This window comes from Eleginops maclovinus, chromosome 14 (assembly GCF_036324505.1).
Source record: "Eleginops maclovinus isolate JMC-PN-2008 ecotype Puerto Natales chromosome 14, JC_Emac_rtc_rv5, whole genome shotgun sequence".
Lineage (NCBI taxonomy): Eukaryota > Metazoa > Chordata > Actinopteri > Perciformes > Eleginopidae > Eleginops > Eleginops maclovinus.
Window position 1 is genome coordinate 15,114,960 of NC_086362.1, and position 25,546 is coordinate 15,140,505.

General features: G+C 44.1%; 1 protein-coding gene across 1 annotated transcript; it reads right to left on the reverse strand.

Moving 5' to 3' along the window:
- Positions 1 to 333: 333 nt before the first annotated feature.
- LOC134876323 (uncharacterized) lies at positions 334 to 2,315 on the reverse strand. Its single transcript, XM_063901315.1, is given in 3 exon segments — positions 334 to 824; positions 2,031 to 2,159; positions 2,162 to 2,315. Coding segments are annotated over 3 exon segments (774 nt in total).
- Between the last annotated feature and the right edge of the window lie 23,231 nt (positions 2,316 to 25,546).

The window sequence follows — 25,546 nt, forward strand, 5'->3', positions numbered from 1 at the left end:
TTTAAAAAAATTAATATCCGTTAATGTTGTGTGACACTGTCTCCACTAGAGGGCAGTATACTCCCATGATTTAAAAAAGCAACATCATGATTCAGTCAGACAGAAAAAGCACGAACACATCCGGTAGAACCTTTCAGAAAAAAGATGACATATGAAATGTTGTTCTGGTACTAGTGATTAATAACAATAATAATAATTAAAAAAACATAATAATTTTTAAAAAGGCTGCATTATTTAAAGAAAAGCACACATCCTTACAAATGCACATTTGAAAGCCCTAAAGAATACTTTTGACTATTATATAGAACTGTATTACATCCTGCTACTTTGTGCTCAAACAGTTTGCAAAGCCACCGTATAAGGGGTGAATTGTTTAGTGATCAGCTTCACACTAACAGTGGTCACAGCGTTAAATGTGTAGGGGGGCTGACTGGTAAAGCACCAGCAAGGTTCCCTCAGGGATCCTCTGTTTAAACAGTAAAGACTTTGTGTTAGTGCTTCATGGAGGACCAGACTCCCACTCTCGTCTGTATAATGCAGCTGAAAGCCCACCCCCCCCAGAAGCTTCACAGGCAGAACAGCTGAGACATCAAACACATCATATCCAGATGAGGATCTCTGGTCCAGGGTCAGCAATCTCTCCTCCAGGGCCGGACTCTCCTTCAAAGCTCCCTGCCAGGCTGTTACACTGTGCAGGGTCACAGTCACACTGATGGGGCGGGGGTGCAGGGTCTTCCTGAACAGAACCAACTCTGCCCCAAGCATTGGGGGATTCAGGCTGCTGACGTTGAACCAGATCCACCCTGGACGAGCATAATGTGGACCTGGGTGAATAATAAAAAGACAAGAAATGAAGATTGTAGGATTTTTAAAGGCTCATACCAGTTTATTAACAAATGTTAGGATTTAAATGCTACTAAAATGCATATTTAAATATTGTTGCTGATCATTTTCATTCATACATGCATAACAATTAAACATATTGCAAATGTTGCAGTTCCTCAAATGGCCACCTGGGGCTGGCTCTAAAACCGATTCAATCCCAAGACCTGTCTATGGTCTGGCCCTCCGTGGAGAGGTTGTAATCGATTTATGACTGTGGACAGGTTTCTTTTATCCAGGTAAAGAGTTGACATCAGGAGTACTTTCTTAAAGCGAGAGGACTTATTTAAAATGCTCCGTGGGAGCCAGAATTCTTGTTGGTTGCAAGGGGATCAAATACTTATTTCCCCCAATTAAATGTAAATTCATTTATATCTTTTTTTTTAATGTAAATATCTGGATTTTCTTTTTGATATTCATTGTTTCACTGTTAAAATAAAACCTACCATAAAAATTACAGACTGTTCATTTCTTTGTAAGTGGGTAAACTAACTAAATTGGCAGGGGATCAAATACTTATTTCCCCACTGTGTATATAATATATAATATATTAAAGCAACAGCGGCAGTCTTCACATTAAAGAAGCTGGAACTGTGAAATTCATTTTCTGTTGACCCATTCATGGTTTGAATTGTTTAAATAAAACGTTGGATGGTTTTAATTTATACAAAATAATCATATTAAAAACTTTTTCCTAAGTAGGCTACTCATAAGAATGTATAACGTAACTCAAAAATACAACGTAAAATAAATGTAATGGAGTAAAAGCCACAACATTAGCTTCCAAAATGTAGTAAAGTAGAAAGTATAAAGTAGAATAAAATGAAAATGCTCTGGAAAGTACAAGTGTCTCAAATGCACTTGAGTAAATGTGCTTAGTTGCTTCAAATGCATCACTGGCTTTCAAAACTTTAATTCTTGATAATCTGTCAATGTTGTGTTCTTTGCCCCCTAGTGAGCATTATTCTTTACAGTAGCTATCTGGTAACATTAATGGGAACTGTGGTGGTGTCATATACATTAAGCTTTAAGCATGTTGCACATCTTGCCAAAACCGAAACAGTGATGTCTCAGCAGGGGTTAAACTGAAGGAAAACTCCCAGGTTAAAATATTTTAAACAAGAGGACAATTAGTTTTGAATTCTTACCAACAACACTCCGCAAACTCTGCACCAGCGTTCCATCTGAACTTGCAAAGTCCTGAACCTCCAGTGAGTCCAAACGCTGATATATCTCCCTCATGTAAGATGTGGCTATGGCCTGATGGTTCGCAGACACTTATTAATATGTAGCATTTCCAAGATGGCTTTGTTGCGCTCCCTGGTCCTCCTCTGCATCTCTGTGCGATCCACCATCAGCAGGCCTGTGGTCGACCACAGCAGGCGGCCTGCCAGCATTACATCCAAAAATCCCCAGAAGATTCCTCTGAACATCTTGATATCAAATGATTAACAACTACTCTGCAATGATCTTGTATCAGTACTTTTTTTCTGTTTAATTGCTGCTGAACCTCCTCCTGACAGGCAGCTGTAACAGTCCGTGCACTAATGGGTATGCAGGAACCACAGGGGCCGTCAGGACTTAGTGAAAGCATTCCCACTGAAGCTGAGGAATGTGACTCTCTTTTGAAAACATGTACTGTACTGAGCCACTGGGCTGATGCACGGACTGCCAAAAACTCCAGGGACACAAAAAATAAGGTATGACAAGGTGCAGTCTCAATATCATGTGTGATGCTTTTTCAGGGGTGGACAAAGTAACTCAGATCTTGTACGTGAGTAAAATGTACCAAGGTGTAGGAAATTTTCTTTTACAAGAAAAAAGTCATTTTGACATGGTCTTTTGCTACATTTGCAAATGCATCAATAAAGTAGTACAGAAGATAACTATAAGAACATTCCCGAATCAGAAGCCCGGGATAAAACTTGTGACGGGAATTATGGCTCTTTTTGGTGATTCGGATCATTTGGCTCGGCTCTTTCAAGAAAAGCCGGCTCTTTCGAAACCCCAAACAACTCTTCATTTTACCACATTACCTTTAAAATTTCCCAATCAAATGTAGCCCTGTTTTGACTAATGATTTATTTGTGTACACTTTATATCACAAATTATTCAATAATCCTTTGTATTGAAGTATTCAAAAGTAAAAATTACATTTGAATATAAATGAATTGCTGGGGCCCACTTTTTTTCATTGCATTTACAGCCCCTTTAACTCCTAATACCCTAATGAATGCACTGACTTGCTTGTGGAACCACGCTACACAAAAGCAGATAGCAACACCTATGATGTGTTTGTGGGGAATTGCTTTTGAAAATAAATTGCTTATTGAGCTCTGTTGCTGTTGCTTGTTGTGTAAACTTCATAGGGGGTAGATCCTGTGCAGCAGAAACACAGTGGGTAGAGGCACTGGCAGAAGCAAGCACGCTAGGCCTCCGTTTTTCTTCCAACTGAAACTGCTGATGCACAGTTCTCATGTGCCTGTGGAATTGTTTTGTAGACCCCTGCCTATAAGAGAGCTTAATTGTCAAATTCTGCATTCACCTTTGTGTTGCAAAATGTTAAAATGCAGCCAAATGTTGCTTCTTTTCCTGCCTTTACCAAGATCGTATTAACGCGGCACAAACCAAACCCTCCGCACAAAAACCTCTCCCTCTGTCAGCTACGCAGCGCACCCCCCCCTCCCGCTTGGTGCATGATCCTTGTCTTTCCTCACGTGATGCACAGCATGCGCGTGACATGAGTCACTGCATGCAATAAATCTTTTTTTTTTTAAAAGCTTTTCACGGAGCGAGCCGGTCTATGAGGCCCCCTAGGACATTATTCAGAAATACCGTCACCACACACATTGAACACCAAATCTCACACACACAACTGAAACCAAAAGTCTCATAAACACATATGAAATGGTCTTACACAACATGTGAAACACTCTCACCACACATAGAAACGCTCTCACACACATGATGAACGCTCTCACACACACATATGAAACGCTCTCACAACACATATGAAACGCTCTCACAACAATATGAAACGCCTCACACATCCGTGAAATATTTTTTTAAATGTATATTAATTTCTAGTGGTGGGGAGGAATTTCAGTATGTTGTGTGAGAGGAATTTCAGTATGTTTGTGAGAGGAATTTCAGTATGTTGTGTGAGAGGAATTTTCACTTTGAAACGGAAGGCAAATTTCACTTGAAACGGAAGGCATTTCACTTGAAACGGAAGGCATTTCACTTGAAAAGGAAGGCATTTCACTTGAAAGGGGAAGGCTTTCCCAAATTAAACGGAAACGGTTGAGAAAAACAGCGCAGCAAAATACAGGCAAAATACATTGTTTGTTGGTTCGTTAAAAACCGATGTCTTTCAACACCCCACGTACCTAACGAGGCAGCAGCGTTGTCAACACTATATTGGCCTCAGGGAGACCATTGAACGCTGTCAATGCAACCCATGGGGCAGCAACCGCCTTTCCAAATCGAGGTGAGGACACCGTGGACGGTCCCCTACTCCCCTTTTTCCCACCCCGCAGGGGGCAGCGGCCACTACAGCTCCTTTTAGAGAATTGTGCACCCTTTATCAAGACAAATTGCTTTGGCACATGACATCGGCACGGGGAAAACAAGGTAATTATAAATATCCGGGTTTGAAATTATCTTTTATATAGCAAAAACATCGTTTCCACTGAAAAAACGTCAATCCTTTTTTTCACTTCAAAAACAAAAAAAAAACAACTTTTGATTTTTTTTGGGGGTTTGTGTCATTTTAATTTTTCTATTTTTGCTTGCGTTTGGAACAAAACTTGCTAAAGTTAAATTTTAAAATGATATGTGAGAAACTTCACGCCAGGAGAACAGGCTATTGCCCCAAGAAAGCGGAATTTAGCTAGCTAGTGTGCTAAAAAAAGTTATATTTTTTTTGTTCAGTGGCATTAATTAAAAATTTGGGGGAAACTGTTTTTTCCCTTTCCCCAAATAAAGAGCATTGTGGGTTTTATCATTATTATTAAAACAAAATAAAATAACATTAACATTGTTAAAAAACCTTCACAGGGGGATATGGACCTGTGCTGGGACTCAGATGCACTTTTTTTTTGGTTTTTAAAAAAAAAAAAACATTTTGCCGTTTTATCTTTTTTTAATTAAGGGGAAAACTGAAATACTTTAGACCCTGACTTACGTTTTCCATTTTGTTTTAATAGCATATGCTAACTGTCTGCCTTCATTTAGTCGAATAGTAATTTATAATGCATAATAATTTTTATTTCAGGCTGGGGCACAGCAGCAGGCCATTTCAATAAGGACGTGATACTCTCCCCCAATCCTTCATTGGGGAGTAGGTGCAAACAACGTCCAAAGGTACGGTTACCAAACAGGGACATATTCCCAGTGCCTTTGGTTCCAGAAGGCCGGGGACCACCGGACTGTTTTTGATCGATCAGACAAGGCTTTGGTGGCATATTCCGGGGGACTCGGGAAAACCCTTTTTTTTTTTCCTTCTTGCGTTGTTAAAATACAATAATCTTTATTTAAAGACACTTTTAAAACGTAGTTTCAAATTGCAATCATCTTTATAAAAACACAAAAAGTTAAATTTTTGGCTCAAAATGTACAGGATTCAGTCACACCCCAAAAGGACAAAAAATGACAGACAACAGACACACACAACCAAGCTACTGTTACACATATTGTTAAGCCCTTAGCCTTAAAGTATTTCTTCTTGTTGTAATACCTACATTTTCTTGTAGCCCCCAGCTTGAAATGTCTTGTGGCAATAAGTTGGTGCCCCCCTAAGTCCAGGAGGGTCAGGAGCTGAATGGGATTTAATCCACAAGGTTTTTTAAAAAAAAGCCCGTATGAAGACCATCAAGGACCCTTTTAGTGTTTGTTTTTTTGTTTTTTTTACCACTTAATTAAATTCAGTATAATTCCTTTAAAAAGAAAATTTTAAACTGTTACCTGTTTATAGCAATTTGAAGTTTTATTAATTAAAAAGAGAAATTTAAATTTTGAGAAAGGGAACAAAGGGCCCTATTTTAAATCGTTTTGTAATAACTTGTTTTTTTTTTTAAAGTAATTTAATTTAAAAGTCTTGCTTTTTTGTTTTTGAATACTTTTTGGGTTTTCTTTCTTCTGTTTAAAAGACTGACTCAGAGGGGGAAAGTAACTTTTGCCATGACAGATCAACTGCTAAGGACAGTATGAGGATTGTTGTGAAATCCTGCAAACCCCTGCAGGCATAGCACTGTGTCACCACCGGGGAAGCCTCAAAGAAATGAGAAATAATGACCCTTACTGGCAAATTGAGGGTTTAAGGCAATCCTGGGCACGGCATGGTTTTTGACGATGTTTTAAAAAGAGAGCCACCAACCACCAGCTACCGTGCGTTAAAAGGATATTTTAGTAGTGGAAGGAGTGGTTCGGCCCGGGCAAAGCAGTCAAGATGGGGGGCTCCCTTTCCCAAAAGGAGGTGGCAACCATGGGACTAGCGGCCATGATGATACTCAAAATTTTTGCACTTGTGAACTTTTCCCTAGCTCCTCAAGACGAGGAAAAAACAAGGCCATTATTCCCAGTAGGGGAGTGTCCAATGTGGTAGTCACACAGCTGCGGCGTGACAGACAGGATAACAAAAGATGTAAACTGAAAATTGACCTTTAAAATTTATTGTGACGTCACATTGAGGTTTTTGGATGCTTGCAATGACAAAAAAAGGGGTTATTCTAAAATGTGAACTTTAACTGGTTTTTGTCTTTTTGTCTTTTATAGTGCAGAAAAGGTCCCGACGGAGTACTGCTGGAACTGTCAACAAAATTATTACAAAACGACGGGGCAGGTTAAATTAATCGCCTGCTGTCGGGGAAGGAGCCAGCGGGGTTTCCAAGGGTACCTCACCCAAATTTGATATTTTGTAAAGTTCTCAATGACAGGGGGGGGGGGAGAAATGGGGAAGGGTTTGTTAGGAGGGCCAAGGGGGGAAAATTCTTGAGGCTGCTGTGGGACCATTCCAGATCCGCCATGTTTGAGGGAAAAGAAACGCAAAACTTTGCTCTTGACAGTATGGTAAGTCTTTTGTTTTTTTTTTTTTTATGCTTTTTAGGTATGGTATTTTTTACTGCAAACGATCTACAAGTATTTTAATAACACAAAAAAATCCTGTAATTGTGCAATGAGTCTTTACTCATTTTTAAATATTCTTTTCCCTTTTTATGTATTGTTTTGCAGCTCAAAGAGGGACCGGTACTAAAAACCTGGCAGAGCCTTTGCAGGATTTGGCTGGTGGTCCACCACCAAACTTCCTGTCCCCAACGTGTTTTCGCTTCTTGTTGTGGTTCAGAAAATCCAGCGTAAAGACAAGCTGCCCAGAACTCCTTGAGAAAGTAAAAAAGGGTCGTTGGTAGTTTTTACATGTTATATTCCATTAAAAAATTAGGAAATATTACAATGTTCTCTTGCTTTTTTAAATTTTTTGAGAGGCAGTTCGGCCCTCCCCCATCCATGCTGAATCCCCCATTTCCATGTTTTTGTAGTTTAAATTTTCACCACAACCAACAGAAAACCCTTTTAAAATTTTCTTTTTTTTTTCTGTGATTGTACTATGTGGGAAAAAAACCCTGAACCTCAATAAAATGTTAAGGCCTTTTTGTTATCATTTTTATGCAGTCCTCTAGTGCCGTTTTTTTTAACCTTTTAATTAAAAGCAAAAAAGTACCCCCATAACAAGCCAATGCTGCCCCTTTGTGATGCAGGTATCTGAAAGTACCACGGTGGGAGCTTGAGGATCAAGGGAAAACCCCTACTTGGGACCGGCTAAGCAGGTGCAAGGCCCGGCAGTCAACAGGGACAGGGAGCTGCTGGTACAGACATAGTGATGTTTCAGGTTGTCCACAGGGTCCAAGGTCCATTTCAAAGGTATTCAGTGTTGGTTATTTCGTCAGGTTAATCAGAATAGGAATCAGAATTTGAATTATTGACCAACATGTTGTAGGATTAACTTCACTAAAACTTAAAACTATATTTGTATTACAAGTAAGTCACAAATTGACAATTCATAAGTGAATTAGGAACCCTATTTAAATTATGCAAAATTGGTAAAATGTTTCCATGTACTTTGTACAGATTCTGTGAAGGTCTGAAGACTCTTGGGGTTCTTGAAAAAATCAGGAGACATCCTGACAGCTTTTAAGCCCCTGTTTTGCTATGAGGCAAGTCTTCTCACTGCTGACCAGATGGACAATCTCTTCAGCATTCCCTCTCTCCAGAAGGGAGCAACAAGAGAACTGCAGAAGAAATGGTTGTAATCTTCTGGAGAGACTATCTCCAGGATGCAGAAGGTAATTGATAGTTTATACTACTCGTAAAATGATGCATCTATTTATATTTTTACTTTAAAAATAGTTTTTCCTACAAAAAATACATGCCATCATCAGCTAATGATAATAACTCAAGAGATGTTCAATAAACATGTTAATTGGACCAACTACCACTTAAATTGTTTTTCTGTTTTTTTGTATAGAAGAAGAAGGGCCATCCAAACTACAAAAAATATTGGCCTTCGCAACAGGAGCCTCTGTGGTGCCACCCATCGGCTTTTCCCCAACACCTTCTGTGGAGTTCATTCACAAGGGAGAGGACGACTATGCCTCGACACCATTGTTCCCTATGGCCAACACATGTGTCAACTGCATCAGGTTGCCGCTACTTGTGTCATATGAACTCTTTAAAGACAAGTTTGACTTTGCTTTAGGGAACACTCATGGGTTTGGCAGGTCTGAATATACAGTGGTGGAAATAAGTTTTGAACGTGTCAACATTTCTTTCGTTAAATATTTTATATTTTTCTGATGCAGCTATTCATTTGAGATTTATACCACATATTGGAATTGACTCAATAAAAGTCAATAAGTAAAGCTACACAGGTAAAGACATTTACATGTGTGTTTAATACTTTTTCCTGTGTTATTTCACTTTGTTAAACACTTTTTAGGGAATGGAATGTTACGTTTCCTTTACCTGTGTAGTTTTATTAAGTCAATACTAATATATGGTTCATATTTATTTCACATTCATTCATTTATTTCATTTCATATTTAGTTCATAATATTGCTGTTGCAATAAAGTTTGCAATCTTTAAAGTCTCAGTCTCTGCTTGTCTCGCAGTATGTCTTTTTGAAAAAAACACTTTGATCAAATGCTTCTTATAGTTTGAAAAAATGTTTATTAGGTTCATTTAGTGTTGGGAAACAGCTTATTTACAAAGTAACTCCTATGTGGACTGAATATACTGCAAGAGTGACAAAAATAAATGTATTCCATGGTTTCCATCATTTTCAAGTGGATTCACTTGTTGAATATTGTTCATTGTGGTCTCATTAATGGCAAGATCAATGTCTGGAATGATAATATTATTATTGGTTGAAGTTCAGGTAATGGTCCTTCTTCATCAATACCATAATGGGTGTCAACATCAATAATGTCATTTATAACCGGATGGATTCCTACGCTGTTTATGACACCTGTATGCCACAGCTGTAGTGGTGTCTGCCCCCCTTGTGTGGAGAGGCCATGGTTGTTCCACTGGTTGATGAATTCTGTTACTGCCCTTTCAATTCTTGGTAAATAGACATAATGCAGACAAAAAAGATGAAGTTCATTCAATGAATCCAGTATACCCTGTTCCTCCATAAAGTTAAAAATATTTGCAAAGTGTCTTGATACAACTCTATTGAGTCTGCCCATAGTCTCTCAAATCCTTTGGTTGTGTACTGAAACACCTGTAATAACGCTACGACTGTTCAACCCCCTTCTTTCCAACATAAAACGGGCAACATGTATATTTTCCATACCGTGATCACATCTGACCCTTAAAGGCAAACCAAAGTTTTCTACTGCTTCTATAAATAATGACAAGACACTTGAAGCTCTGTTGTTAGATAAGCACCGTAAGTATATAATAGTCCGGCTAAAGCCATCGACACAGCCATGAAAGACCATCCGCCACCTAACCAGCTTGTGGTTGCCGTCAAAATGCCTGTTGGGAGATATACACTACATTAAGAAAGTATGTACTTAAAATGTGCACATCTGAACAGTTTACAAGTCAACTTACCATAATTGGTTGGGGACCTGAACACTGTAGACCCTTCGTCGTATAGCATGACGACGTCTAAATGACCGCCCAATGGGATCAACTTGATGCAGGCTCTGTCTGACCCGCCAACGCTGAACTCTTAGGCCACGTGATCGCAGGCTTCCAATTACATATGCTTCACCTGCATTTGGAGTGTTCTGCAGTATATTTGTCACAATGCTGTCCAGATCTTGGTTTGACAATACTGCATATCTTAATGGCTCAACTTCCAGAGTTTGCCTGTGTCTGTATAGGGTTCTTCGACTGATTCCAAAGCATGATGCAATTCCCTGCCATGTCATACCAATGGACACACAATGAGAAATCTGTTCAGCGGTTATGCTGTATTGGGGTCGACCTGGATGGCCAGTCAAGGTTGTTGGGGGTATTAGATTGTTTGTCACATCAGTGGATCTCCGTCTGGCCTCATGTTCATGCAGCAAGTTGCGAAAGCATCTATATAATGATCCTAGTAGCTCACTGACATCCCTATTATCATGACCATACCTTAACACAGCAAGAAATGCAGATATAGTTCGTGTGTGGTCATCGAGCACTCGAAAAAGCCTCTCCTGATCCAAATTGTTGGATTCTTCACTTTGCAGTGACTCAATGCATTGCAAAGCACTACTGAAAAAACTTAAACATCCTCTTCATTACCTCTCACTGCAAAAATAAAGTTTGGACTTGGAAAATAATGAGGATCAGATGAACATTCATTGTGGTTGAAGTTGACTTCCTTGAAATTTAGCATCCTGCTTCCTTCATGTGACAGGAAGGCCTTCCTTTTTAACTGTAATGCACTCCTAATTCCCTACTGAACTCAACATTTCATATGTGTATGTGAGAGCGTTTCACATGTGAGTGTGAGAGCGTTTCATATGTGTGTGTGAGAGCGTTTCATATGTGTGTGTGAGAGCGTTTCATATGTGTGTGTGAGAGCGTTTCATATGTGTGTGTGAGAGCGTTTCATATGTGTGTGTGAGAGCGTTTCATATGTGTGTGTGAGAGCGTTTCATATGTGTGTGTGAGTGTTTCACATGTGAGTGTGAGAGCGTTTCATATGTGTGTGTGAGAGCGTTTCATATGTGTGTGTGAGAGCGTTTCATATGTGTGTGTGAGAGTGTTTCACATGTGAGTGTGAGAGCGTTTCATATGTGTGTGTGAGAGCGTTTCATATGTGTGTGTGAGAGCGTTTCATATGTGTGTGTGAGAGCGTTTCATATGTGTGTGTGAGAGCGTTTCACATGTGTGTGTGAGAGCGTTTCACATGTGTGTGTGAGAGCGTTTCATATGTGTGTGTGAGAGATTTTCACATGTGTTTATGAGAGCTTTTGGTTTCAGTTGTGTGTGTGAGAGTGTTTCATATGTGTGTGTGAGAGTGTTTCACATGTGTGTGTGAGAGCTTTTGGTTTCAGTTGTGTGTGTGAGAGTGTTTCACATGTGTGTGTGAGACCATTTCATATGTGTGTGTGAGAGATTTTCACCTGTGTTTATGAGAGCTTTTGGTTTCAGTTGTGTGTGTGAGAGTGTTTCACATGTGTGTGTGAACGGTATTTCTGAATAATGTCCCTAGGGGCCCCTCATAGGCTCCCCTCGTTCACTTAATAGAGCCGACTCTTTGAGCTCGTTCGCGACCGACACATCACTAGGATAAACGCTGAGGCCCAGGCAAAGCTGAAAAGCACGGATGCTCGCGCACAGAGGGGGAGATTTGGACGAGTACAGGAACTCAACGTACACACTCCGGAGAACCATTAGCAGTGCAAAGAGACACTATAAAGAAAAAGTAGAGTCTGACTTCAGAGGCTCTGACACCAGAAACATGTTGGTGGGACTAAGGACAATGACTGACTAAAATATTTTTGTGTTCCTGCCTGATAGGGTCTCCCATGGCAAATTGGTCTCAGGTAAGGGGCCAGACTAAGATTGGTTCAAAAGACCTCATGGAAAACATACTTGAAAGCGAGGATACCCGGCTCGGAGGAAGCCCGGGGTCCCCTTCTGGGCAAGACCTGCGCTTCCCCGTCCCGAAGGGCCCACCACCTATGGGAAACAGCGATGGAGTCGGGTGCGCTGCCAGAAGGGTGGCAGTGAAAGCAGAGGGTCTCGACGGACTAGACCCGGGCGGCAGAAGCTGGCTTTGGGGACATGGAATGTCACCTCTCTGGGGGGGAAGGAGCCGGAGCTTGTGCGGGAGGTGGAGCGTTACCTCTACGCATAGCGTCAGCTCTCGAACCTTACTTCTTGATAGGGGTTGGACTCTATTCTTCTCCGGAGTTGCCCAAGGTGTGAGGCGCCGAGTGGGTGTGGTGATACTCACAAGCCCCCGGTTGAGTGCCGCTTTGTTGGAGTTTACCTCAGTGGACGAGAGGGTCGCCTCCCTACGCCTGCGGGTTATGGGGGGGAAAACTCTGACTGTTGTGTGTGCTTATGCTCCTGTATGGGGCTCCCAAAGGGGGACTACTTAGTCTTGCTGGAAGACTTCAATGCACACGTTGGCAATGATGGAGACACTTTGAGGGGCGTGATTGGGAGGAACGGCCCCCCTGATCTGAACCGGAGTGGTGGTTTGTTACTGGACTTCTGTGCTAGTCATGGATTGGCCATAACAAACACCATGTTCGAACACAAGGATGCTCATAAGTGTACGTGGTACCAGAGCACCCTAGGCAGAAGGTCCATGATCAATTTTCTTATCGTATCATTGGACCTGAGGCCGCATGTTTTGGACACTCGGGTGAAGAGAGGGGCGGAGTTGTCAACTGATCACCATCCGGTGGTGAGTTGGGTCGAGTAGCAGGGGAAGCCTCTGGACAGACCTGATAAGCCCAAACGTGTAGTGCGGGTGAACTGGGAACGTCTGGAGGAATCCCAAGTCCAGGAGGCCTTCAACTCACACCACTGGCGGAGCTGTGGAGGCTGGGGACCTGAGTGGGCGGTATTCTAAGCCTCTATTGCTGAAGCTGCGGCGGGGAGCTGCGGTCTCAAGGTCTTAGGTGCCTCAAGGGGCGGTAACCCTCGAACCTCCTGGTGGACACCGGTGGTCAGGGAAGCTGTCCGATAGGAAGGAGGCCTTCCGGGAAATGTTATCCCTGGGTACTCCTGACGCAGCTGCAAGGTATCGACAGGCCCGAAGGGCAGAAGCCTCAGCCGTGACCGAGGCAAAGCAGCGGGTGTGGGAGAAGTTCGGAGAAGCCATGGAAAAGGACTTCTGGTCGGCACCAAAGTTGTTCTGGAAAACCGTCCGACACCTCAGGAGGGGGAAGCAGGGAATCATCCAAGCTGTCTACAGTAAGGATGGGACGCTGTTGACCTCAACTGATAGGGTGTTAGGGCGGTGGAAGAAACACTTTGAGGAACTCCTGAACCCGACAACTCCGCCCCCTATGTTAGAGGCGGAGCTGGAGTATGAAGGGGGATCAACTCCAATCTCACGGGGGAAGCCACTGAGGTAGTTAAACAGCTCCACAGTGGCAAAGGCCCAGTAGTGGATGAGATCTGCGCAGAAATGCTGAAGGCTCTGGGTGTTGAGGGACTGTCATGGTTGACACCTCTCATCAACATTGCGTGGAAGTCGGAAACAGTACCAAAGGAGTGGCAGAACAGAAGAGGGTGTGTGCCAATTACAGAGGCATCACATTACTCAGCCTCCCCGGGAAAGTTTACTCTAAGGTGCTGGGAAGGAGGGTCCAGCCGATTGTCGAACCTCAGATTGAGGAGGAACAATGCGGTTTTCGTCCTGGTCGTGGAACGACGGACCAGCTTCTTACTCTCGCAATGATCCTGGACGGGGCCTGGGAGTACGCTCATCCGGTCTACATGTGCTTTGTGGATTTGAAAAAGGTGTATGACCGGGTTCCCAGGGAGATACTGTGGGAGGTACTGTGGGAGTATGGGGTGAGGGGGTCTCTACTCAGGGCCATCCAATCTCTGTACTCCCAAAGCGAGAGCTGTGTCCGGGTCCTCGGTAGCACGCCGGACCGATTTCCGGTGAGGGTTGGCCTCCGCCAGGGCTGCGCTTTGTCACCAATCTTGTTTGTGATATTCATGGACAGGATTTCGAGGCATAGTTATGGGGGAGGGGTCTGCAGCTTGGTGGGCTAAGGATTGCACCACTTCTTTTTGCAGATGATGTGGTCCTAATGGCTTCATCGGTCTGTGACCTTCAGCACTCACTGGATCGGTTCGCTGCCGAGTGTGAAACAGCTGGGATGAGGATCAGCACCTCCAAATCAGAGGCCATGGTTCTCAGCAGGAAACCGATGGACTGTCCACTTCAGGTAGGGAATGAGGCCCTACCCCAAGTGAAGGAGTTCAAGTATCTCGGGATCTTGTTCTCGAGTGAGGGAACAATGGAGCCTGAGATGGGCCGGAGAATTGGAGCAGCGGGAGCAGTGCTGCAGTCGCTTTACTGCACCGTTGTGACGAAAAGAGAGCTGAGCCAGAAGGCAAAGCTCTCTGTCTACCGGGCCATTTTCGTTCCTACCCTCACCTATGGTCATGAAGGATGGGTCGTGACCGAAAGAACGAGATCGCGGATACAAGCAGCCGAAATGGGATTTCTCCGCAGGGTGGCTGGCATGTCCCTTCGGGATAAGGTGAGAAGTTCAGTCATCCGGGAGGGACTCGGAGTAGAACCGCTGCTCCTTCGCGTTGAAAAGAGCCAGTTGAGGTGGTTCAGGCACCTAGTGAGGATGCCACCTGGGCGCCTTCCTAGGGAGGTGTTCCAGGCACGTCCAGCTGGGAAGAGACCGAGGGGTAGACCTAGGACCAGGTGGAGGGATTATATCTCTTCGCTGGCCTGGGAGCGCCTTGGAATCCCCCAGTCAGAGCTGGTTGATGTGGCCAGGGAAAGGAAAGTTTGGGGCTCTCTGCTGGAGCTGTTACCTCTGCGAATCTGACGGAAAAGCGGGAGAAGATGGATGGATGGATGGATGGACCTAATTTCCATTATTATCAGGGGTTACAAAATGCTTGTCAGTTATGAATTTTTTACAGTTTTATTTACATGTTGCATTACTCTGACTCTCAGATGGAAACTTTGACATATATTAGCTTAACTGTCAGTTCTCATCCACTCGATGATGTGCATACAGTATAAAAATTAATTTGGATATTTTATAATTTTACTATTCTGCCCTCATGTAGATCAAATACACAGTCTAAAGAGTATAGTGTTGTGTGTATTTAACCCATTTCATTGCAGACTGACACTATAGTTGCTGGTATACTTCCAACAGATATTTGGTCACATTGTTATGTCACACTGATGCAGCCCAGATCCTTACAAACATAAATATGAATAAAACCAAAACTTAAACAAAAGAATGATCACATTTTATTGTTGATGTAGATTCACTGACAATAAATCTACCAAGATTTGACAGCAATGTTATATGTTTATTCACGAATTCGATTGAATATGTTAAAAATGGACATAAAGACATTGAATAAACACTTAATGTATAGAAATGATTCACCACAAGAGCATTCGAAGGTTATGAGACTGACGGAGTGTTGTCATTTGTATAGGAACAGCAAAAAGATAAATTGAGGCCCAATGTCCATGTATTTCTGTAGAAAGAAACTTTAGCTGTAATTCATTTTAATACAAATATGCTGGCAGATAGACATAAATGTTAACTCAATGTATGGTAAGATATTGACGGATGGAGAGGCTGGTGGAGCAGCTGGTGGAGAGATGGAGCGGCTGGTGGAGCGGCTGGTGGAGCGGCTGGTGGAGCGGCTGGTAGAGCGATGGAGCGGCTGGTGGAGCGATGGAGAGGCTGGTGGAGTGATGGAGCGGCTGGTGGAGCGGCTGGTGGAGCGGCTGGTGGAGCGGCTGGTGGAGCGATGGAGCGGCTGGTGGGGCGATGGAGCAGCTGGTGGAGCAGCTGGTGGAGCGATGGAGCGGCTGGTGGAGTGAAGGACAGGCTGGTGGAGCTTGTAATTCCTGTTGGTGGGGGGTGGTTGGAGAGAAAGGCCCTATTCTAACAATTGGGGACGTAGAATATCCTTTAATGACATGTATAAGTGAAGTGCTTCTGATGTACTGTTTGGAAACTCTAAACCTGATTCTTCCATGGTAACCGTGCATAGATCAAAAACGTCTGCATCACATGGGATGGGATTCAGGAACTTGCAGGCCTGCTTGCATGTCATCATGTCATTGTCATTGGGTTGGACAATGTAATCTTCCGCACCCCACAAATGAGGTGCTAAAAACATTGCATTGGGTATTCCACAGGGCACATTAGTGTTCCTAGAAGGGCGGATACGATGTGCATTCCAGACTTCTTTGATCTCATTTAACTGCTCCTGGAAAGAGACAAGTCCAACATTAGCTTACTTGTAAACATATTGGATGCAAATGTGATTTCTTGCAAATGCATTGCCCCAATTATGACTCGTCCACAATGTTCACAACTATTATGCAACATTCCTGAATGATGTTCATGAAACAAAATTGCGTAAGTGCTTTATCAAGGAAATCCCCAGCAAACAAGCCTTCCTCTTTGAACTCTCCCAGTAGGTGGATCCAGTATTCAACACCTTCTCTTCGCATGAAACTCCACCAACTTTCAATCCTTTGGTTAGCTATGCTTACTGATGCTATATAGCTTCGCTCCCCTGATCTGTTGTCCTCACAATTGCGACGCAGAAATGTTTGGATATGTCTGACAACCACATTCTCTGTTCCCAAGTCTGTGTGGGCAATTCTTGGGCAACCCCCCAACTTGTTCAATAGCTTCTGTAAAGTAGCCTCCAATTACATGTGGATCACTGCTTGTTAGGGCCGCTATCAACCAGATAATTTCTCTAGAAAACCCATCGATGCATCATTAATACAAATGCCATAAGGTTTCAGTTTATCATAGGAGTTTATATGCCAAATATAGTTATAGTAATTCGGGCAGGCGGCTTGGGGACAAGACAGAGGACGAGAAGGGTGTCTCGGGTGGACGACCCGGGGGCAAGACAGAGGACGAGAAGGGTGTCTCGGGCCGACGGCCCACGGGCAAGGCAGCGCATGAGAGAAAGCACGGACAGGCCTTGTGGCAAGGGAACTTCGGAGGCCGGAGACATGGGCGGAGACAGGGGCAGAGGCAAGGGCGTAGACCATGGGGAGGGAACTCTGGAGGACAGTGGAATAGCTCCGGAGGGCGGCGAGACAGTTCCGGAGGACGGCCTGGAAGATGGCGAGAAAGCTCCGGAGGGCGGCCTGGAAGGCGACGAGACAGCTCCGGAGGGCGGCCTTGTGTTTTGGGGGACCTTTTAAAAAGAAATAAAAAGATTTAAAACTGTGATGAGAGATGAAACTGTATGGTAATTTGCACATGGACTTATATCAATGCCATTTTGGTATGAGGGCGCAGTGCCCCTGTTACCTGGTTTAGAGAACACCCTGGTTTATACTGTATATAATTGTTTTATTTGAGTGTGTAATTATATACATACACACATGGAAACCCACTTCTTGAGTTTACAGTTAGACAGTTGTGATATTTGATATTTGGGTCCCTGACCAAACACTTTGAAACTGGATGACTAACAGGGGTGCTATTTTCTTTATAAGCTATGCTTTCTCCCCTCCCACTCTACTTAGTTAGTTTTTGATTGTCTGCATTAATATTGAATTGAATGAATAGAATAAACAAAATCTTTCAGAAGAAGCCTTTTTTCCAGCAGATAGTGTTATTGATGTCACGTGGAACCATGTTAGTTCTGAATGTAAACATTCAAGGTTTCAAGGTTTCAAGGTTTTATTGGTCATATGCACAGCAGATACAGCGTATATGTTGGCAATGAAAATCTTATGTCGCGTGCTCCTCCAACAACTCAACATACATGGTGCAAATAAGATAAATAAAATAGTGCAAAAAGAGAGAAGAATATTTACAATAACAACAATAAAGATTTGAGGATGTGAAATATATACATATGTGGAATACATTGAGAGTATTTAAATACTTTACACTGTTGAATGAGGAGGTATGGGCAGATGCATATATTATGTATAGCAGATGTATATGGCAGATATGTATAATATATAGATATGTGTACTATAAACAGATATGTGTGGCAGATGTGTATAATATATATATATATATATATATGTATGTGTGTACTATAAACAGATGTGAGTACATTCACACAGCTCAGGAGTTCAGTAGTCTTATAGCCTGTGGTATAAAACTGTCTCTGAGTCTGGTGGTCTTGGTCCGGATGCTGCGGTACCGTCTGCCAGACGGCAGCAGACAGAACAGATTGTTGCTGGGGTGATGGGGGTCCTTTAATATCCTACCGGCCTTCTTCCTACACCGCTGGGTGTAGAGGTCCTCCATGGATGGCAGCTCCGTCCTGGTGATGTGCTGAGCAGTTTTCACCACCCTCTGTAGAGTCTTACGGTTGAGGGCGGTGCAACTGCCATACCAGGCGGTGATGCAGCCAGTCAGGATACTCTCGATGGTGCACCTGTAGAAGTTGCAGAGTATCCTGGAGTCCATGTTGAACTTCCGCAGCCTGCGGAGGAAGAAGAGCCGCTGTCGAGCCGTCTTGGATATGACCCTGGTGTGATGTGTCCGTGTCAGGTCCTCACTGATGTTTACCCCGAGGAACCTGAAGCTGCTGACTCTCTCCACAGGAGTCCCGTCGATGGTGATGGGTGTGTGTGCCTCTCTCTGCCTCTTCCTGTAGTCCACAATCAGCTCCTTTGTTTTGCTGACGTTGAGATGGAGGTTGTTGTCCTGGCACCAAGATGTCAGGGCTCTGACCTCCTCTCTGTACGCCGTCTCGTCGCCGTCTGTGATCAGGCCGATGACGGTCGTGTCGTCAGCAAACTTGATGATGGTGTTCGAGCTGTGTGTGGCCACGCCGTCGTGCGTGAACAGGGAGTAGAGGAGAGGGCTGAGCACACAACCCTGAGGGGCTCCGGTGTTGAGGGTCAAGGTGGAGGATGTGATGTTCCCCATCCGCACTGCCTGGGATCTGCCCGTCAGGAAGCTCATGATCCAGTCACAGAGGGCGCTGTTGAGCCCAAGGTCCCTGAGCTTAATGATGAGCTTGGAGGGCACAATGGTGTTGAATGCTGAACTGTAGTCAATGAACAGCATTCTCACATAAGTGTTCCTCTGGTCCAGGTGGGAGAGGGCAGTGTGGAGGGTGAGGGAGATGGCATCATCCGTGGACCTGTTTGCTCTGTAGGCAAACTGCAGGGGGTCCAGTGAGTCAGGGAGGGAGGAGGTAATAAAAGTTTTGACTAACCGCTCAAAGCACTTCATGATAATGGAGGTGAGTGCAACTGGGCGGTAGTCATTGAGGCAGATGGGTTTTGTCTTTTTGGGGACAGGGACAATGATGGACTCTTTAAAACATGTGGGGACTACAGACTGGAGCAGTGACCTATTGAAAATGTCTGTGAACACATCTGCCAGCTGAACTGCACACACCTTGAGAGCACGGCCAGGGATGCCATCAGGTCCTGGAGCCCTGTGTGCGTTGATCCTTTTCAGAGATCTACACACATCTGCACTGGTTAAAACCAGTGAGCAGGGATCCTGGGCCTTTTGTGCCTCCACAGCCGGGGGCTTCTCAAAGCGTGCATAAAATGTGTTCAGTTCATCTGGGAGAGATGCAGACACTTCCTCAGCACCACTCGTTGTCCTTTTGTAGTCTGTTATTGTTTTTAGTCCAGACCACATATTTCTGGCGTTGGAGCTCTTGTAGTTCGACTCCACCTTGTCCCTGTATTGTCTTTTCGCACTGCTAATAGCTCTCCGGAGTGCATACCTGGAATTCCTGTACTCATCCAAATCACCGCCGCTGTGCGCAATGGCCCGTGCTTTAAGTTTAGCTCGGACCTCGCCGTTTATCCAGGGCTTCTCATTTGGGAATGTCCGTACGGTGCGGTTCTGTGGGAGTTGGACACGAGGGAATTTTGGCGTGTTGGCATAAACCGATTGTGACTGAGTCTGGGCAAGTCTAGTGGTAGGGCATGGAGGATGATATGGAAGAGGACTTTCTGTCCTCGGAAGTATTCATGATTAGCGAAGACTTACGTGGAGTGGGTGGTGGAGGTAGGGGTAGAGGTGGTGGAGGTGGACCTGGCACTCGGTGGGGTGGTGTAGCGGGAAGTAGAGAGGAAAATAAGAGGAAAGACCGTGATGAGGAAGAAGAATGTGGAAAGAGCAGGGACGTTAGAAGGAGAAGCGTACAGGATCCTGCAACTGATTTGAAGTTGATTGTGAAATTCAAGGAGGGCCACAACATTAGGGAGGTTGGCTTGGTCCGCTTAACAGCGGGTTTGAAGAAGTCTTGGGGAGAAATTGTACAGGCGAGTGTGATGTTTGATGGGTCCCTACTAGTTACATGCAAAGATGCAGCTCAGAGGGATAAAGTTATGACAGGTGGTGTGTCAAAAGGAAATAGCAGAGGTGAGGAAGTTTGGAGAGCGTGGAGCCAGAGGAGTGATTACAGGAGTGGCGCTGAGTGAAAACTTGGAGGAAATCAAAAAGAATATTAAAGGAGGAACAGTGTTGACTATTAAAAGACTGCTGGCTAAGCGAAATGGGGAAAAGGTTGAGAGTACTTCTCTGTTGCTGGGGTTTAAAGAACTACGCATTCCTGAGAAAGTGATGATTGGTTATATGAGCTTCAAAGTGCGGGAATTCATACCTCCTCCGATGAGGTGCTTTAAGTGCCAAAGATATGGTCACATAGCGGCTAACTGCAGCGGGAGGCAGAGATGCGGAAAGTGTGGGGGTAACCACGATTACGGTCAGTGTGGTGAGGGGGTAGTAAGGAAATGCTGTAACTGTGGGGGGGATCACTCAGCCGCCTATGGTGGCTGTCCAGTGAGGAAAAGGGCTGCGAATGTGCAGCAGGTCAGAGCCACAACAAATCTTTCCTACGCTGATGCTGTGAAAGAGGTAGACAGAGATAAAGGGCAGCGTGAAAAGTTTGAAGCGGTGCGAAAACAGGGTGATGCGAGCCTTAGTTCGGAGCAGCTTGTGCTTTTCATAGCGTACGTGATCAATTGTACTGAGGGGCTAAAATCCAAGAATGAGAAAATAAGGGTAATAGTCAAAGCTGCAAGTAAGTTCCTGAGTCTTGAGGTGACTCAGGATAAGATAAACCACGCCCTGTATCTGAGCGAGTCCCTAGAGTTAACTCCTTCTCCGCCAGTATTAAAACCGATTTAGTGGTTTTGCAATGGAACGCCAGAAGTCTTATTGCGAATGGGCAAGAGTTTAAAGGTTTTATCCAAGAGCTAAGCAAGGTGCCAGATGTTATTTGTGTTCAGGAGTCCTGGCTAAAGAGTCATCTAGACTTTGTAATTAAAGGGTTCACAAGCATTAGGAGAGACAGGGTGGGGAGTTGTGGTGGTGGGGGGTGTGTCACCTTTGTAAAAAATGGAGTTCAGTTCAGGGAACTGAGGAAAAGTGTGGAGTTGGAGGTTTTATGTGTAGAAGTATGGACTAAAGAGGGCAGTGTGAGCATTGTAAACTACTACAACCCATGTAAGCAAATTCAGATGGAGCAATTAGTGGCGATCTGGGAGGGGCTGGGTGACAAGGTAATATGGTGTGGGGATTTCAATGCTCACAGCACACTGTGGGGGGATAAAAATGATGCAAATGGTGGCATTGTGGAAGAGTTTCTGGACGAGGTGGGGCTTGTATGTTTAAATGATGGCTCGCACACACGAATAGACGTAGCAAAGGGAACTGGCTCTGCTATTGACCTCACAATAGTCTCTCAAACTTTAGCAGTCAGGTGCAACTGGGAGGTACTGGACAGCACAGTGGGTAGTGATCACTTTCCAGTAGTAGTTGTGCTTGAGGTAGAAGTAATACGAGAACAGGTGGTGAGGAAAGGGAAATGGAAGTTAAGGGAAGCAGACTGGGAAACCTTCTCAGAGTCTAGTGAGCGCAACTTAATGAATATTACAGCAGGGGGTTGTGTTGAGAGCATGTGTAGGACAGTCACCAATGGTGTAATCAGGGCAGCCGAGAGTGCTATCCCTAAAAATGGGCCAGGTAAGGTAAGAAAGATAGTGCCTTGGTGGTCCAAAGAGTGCAGGAAGGCTATCAAGGAGCGCAACAAAGCCTTTAGAATTTTAAAGAAAACTTTGAACTTTGAGACTTTGATAAAGTACAAGCAGTGTCAAGCGGTAGTGAGGTATACAGTTAAAAAATCTAAGAGAGAGTACTGGAAAGCATTTTGTGAAACTTTGGACAGAACTACCCCAATAGGGAATGTATGGGGAATGATTAAAAAATGAGAGGCATTAGGAGAGAGCTGGAATATCCAATAATGATGGTAGAGGACAGAGTTATTGTAGGCAGTAAGGATAAGGCAGAGGCCATTGCTAAATCACTGGTACAGGTACACAGTTCAGGGAATCTTACTCCCATTGAGGCAAGAGGAAGAGAAATCACAATAGATCGCTACAGGCATATGTTAGAGGAAGAGATGGGGGAGGAGGATGCTCTAAATACGCCCTTTAGACTGAGTGAACTGAATAGGGCGTTAAAGAAAGTGGGTAGGTCCACCCCAGGAAGGGATGAGATCTGCTACATTATGTTGGAGAAGTTGACTGATAAGGGGAAAGAGGTGGTTTTGGGTTTAATCAATAAGGTGTGGGTGGAGGGAGTTATTCCAGCTGAATGGAAGCTGTCTGTTATAATCCCTATTAGGAAGCCTGGGAAAGATGCAAAGATGCCATCAAACTATAGACCTATAGCGCTGACCTCACAGTTGGGTAAAGTAATGGAAAGAATGGTGAATGACAGGTTGGTTTACTGGTTGGAAAAGAGAAATATGTTGCACAGCTACCAGAGTGGATTTAGGCAGAGAAGGGGCACCATGGACCCAGTAGTGGCCTTAGAAGACTCAATTAGGAAAGCTCAAGTTAACAAGGAGACAGTACTGACAGTATTCTTTGATATTGAGAAGGCTTATGATATGGTCTGGAGAGAGGGACTCCTAATTAAACTCAGGCAGATGGGTATCAAGGGTAGAATATTTCAGTGGGTCAAGGATTTCCTATCAGGCAGGAGAATCACGGTCAAAATTAATGAAGAGCTCAGCAGTGAATATACAGTGGAAAACGGCACTCCGCAAGGAAGCATTATCAGCCCGATATTGTTCCTGATCATGATTAATGATGTCTTTAAAGAGGTGCAGGAATCTGTCCATGTTGCTCTGTTTGCAGATGATGGTGCAATGTGGATAAGGGGGAGAAATGTGGATTTCATTGTGCGTAAAATGCAGCAGGCAGTAGACCATGTCCAAGCGTGGGCCCTAGAATGGGGATTTAGAATATCTATTGATAAAACTAAAACCTTGTTTTTTACCAGAAGGAACATTCCCACGGGTTTGAAGCTGAAGTTATCAGGCGCTGAGCTAGAGAGAGTAAACTTTTTTAAATATCTAGGCCTGTGGTTAGATAAGAGATTAACCTGGTCTGTGCACGTGCAAAAAATGATTGAGAAATGTAAAAAGGTACTGAATGTCATGCGCTGTCTGAAAGGGGTGGACTGGGGAGCCAACAGGTCAGCCTTGAGAACGATATACATCAGCATTATTAGGGCTGTATTTGACTATGGATGTGTGGCTTACAGATCTGCATCTAAGACGCTCCTGGCAAAACTGGATGTTATTCAGTACAAAGCCCTAAGACTATGTTGTGGAGCAATGAAGTCGACTCCTGTTAATGCTATACAGGTAGAGATGGGGGAAATGCCACTGCATATAAGGAGAGATCAGCTGGCCTTAGTCTATTGGGCTAACCTCAGAGGGCAAAGGGAAGGTCACATCAGTCTACCTGTGTTAACTCACTGCCAGGAGAAAGATAAACCAGGTAGAAGCTTTGGGTGGGTGGTTCCTCAAAAGGCAGAGGCTCTGGGCCTACAGGAACTTACTCTGTGTCCAGCTATCACATATACAGTTGTACCACCATGGCTGTTAAAGGAACCTGTAATAGATTTAATGCTTCTAGAGTTGAAGAAGCAGGAGGAGTTCAGCAAAGAAATGGTTGAGTGCCATATCAGAGCTCAGTACAAGAATAAACTGGTGTTTTTTACAGACGCTTCAAAATCAACTGACGGGAAAGTGGGTGTGGCATTTGTAATACCAGAGATTAAGGTGTGCAAAAACGAAAGGATAAACAATGATCTTGCAGTATACACCGCAGAACTAGTTGCCATCCTCACTGCTCTGACCTGGATAGAGGGGAATAGACCAAGGAGTGGAGTGCTAATTGCCTCAGATTCTGCTTCTGCCTTAATGAGTATTGAGAGTAACATGTCGGAGTCCAGACAGGACATTGTTTTAGAAATTGCACAGGTGGTGAATGGAATTATAAGTACAGGCACTGATATCAGCTTCCTATGGGTACCAGCACACTTTGGGATAAGAGGGAATGAGTTGGCGGATATGTACGCTAAGAAAGCATGTGTGATCCCTGAGGTCACCTTAGAAATAGCCCACAGCAAGTCAGAGATAAAAACACTTGTTAAGGCAAAGTCCAGGGAGATCTGGCAGAGTGAGTGGAGTGGTGCAGCTACTGGGAGAATGTACTTTGCCATCCAAGGGGTGGTTGGTCATGCTAGACCAACAGCAAGATCCACCAAAGAGGAGGACATTATATCAAGGATGAGGTTTGGGCATTCTGGTCTGAACAGTACGCTATTTGTTTTTAAAAAGCATGCAGACGGAAAGTGTAGTGTATGTGGTGCTACTGAGACCGTGGAGCATGTATTAGAGCATTGTGTTAGGTTTGACCAGGAGAGGCAGCAACTCATCCTTGGACTAGATTCTGAAAGTGTGCAGTTAAGCAGGAAAACAATTCTGCAGATGAGCTCAAGTCAGATGTGCTTTAAGTACCTTTTCCAATATCTAGAAGCCACAGGACTGATTAAAAGGATATAATACCTCCTTTTATTTATTTTTTATTTTATTTTATTTATTCATTTATTTATTTTCTAGATTAGAGCATTTTCGCCCAGACTCACACTCCAATACGGTAGATGGCGGTAATGCTGCTAAAAAGTTGTTTGCCAACCGCCAATCAAATATATAAGAAGAAGAAGAAGAAGAAGGAATGTCCGTACAGTAATCCGCGGCACGACGTCATCGATGCATTTGCCGATGTAGCAAATGACCGCGTCAGTGTGTGTGTTTATGTCGTCCTCCTGAAACACACACCACTCCGTGATGCCAAAGCAGTGGCGGAGAGCAGAGTCAGACTGCTCGGACCAACGCTGCACTGTCCTCGTCACAGGTCGGTCCCTCTTCAGTCTCTGCCGGTAAACGGGGAGCAGAAGAAGAGATATGTGGTCTGACTTGCCGAAGGGGGGGCGGGGGAGGGCTTTATATCCATGCCGGAAAGGAGTGTAAACATGGTCCAGTGTATTTCCACCGCGCGTGGGGCAGCTGACGTGCTGATAGTATTTCGGCAGGACTTTCTTCATGTTGGCTCTGTTAAAATCCCCGGCCACAATAAATGCGGCCTCTGGCCGA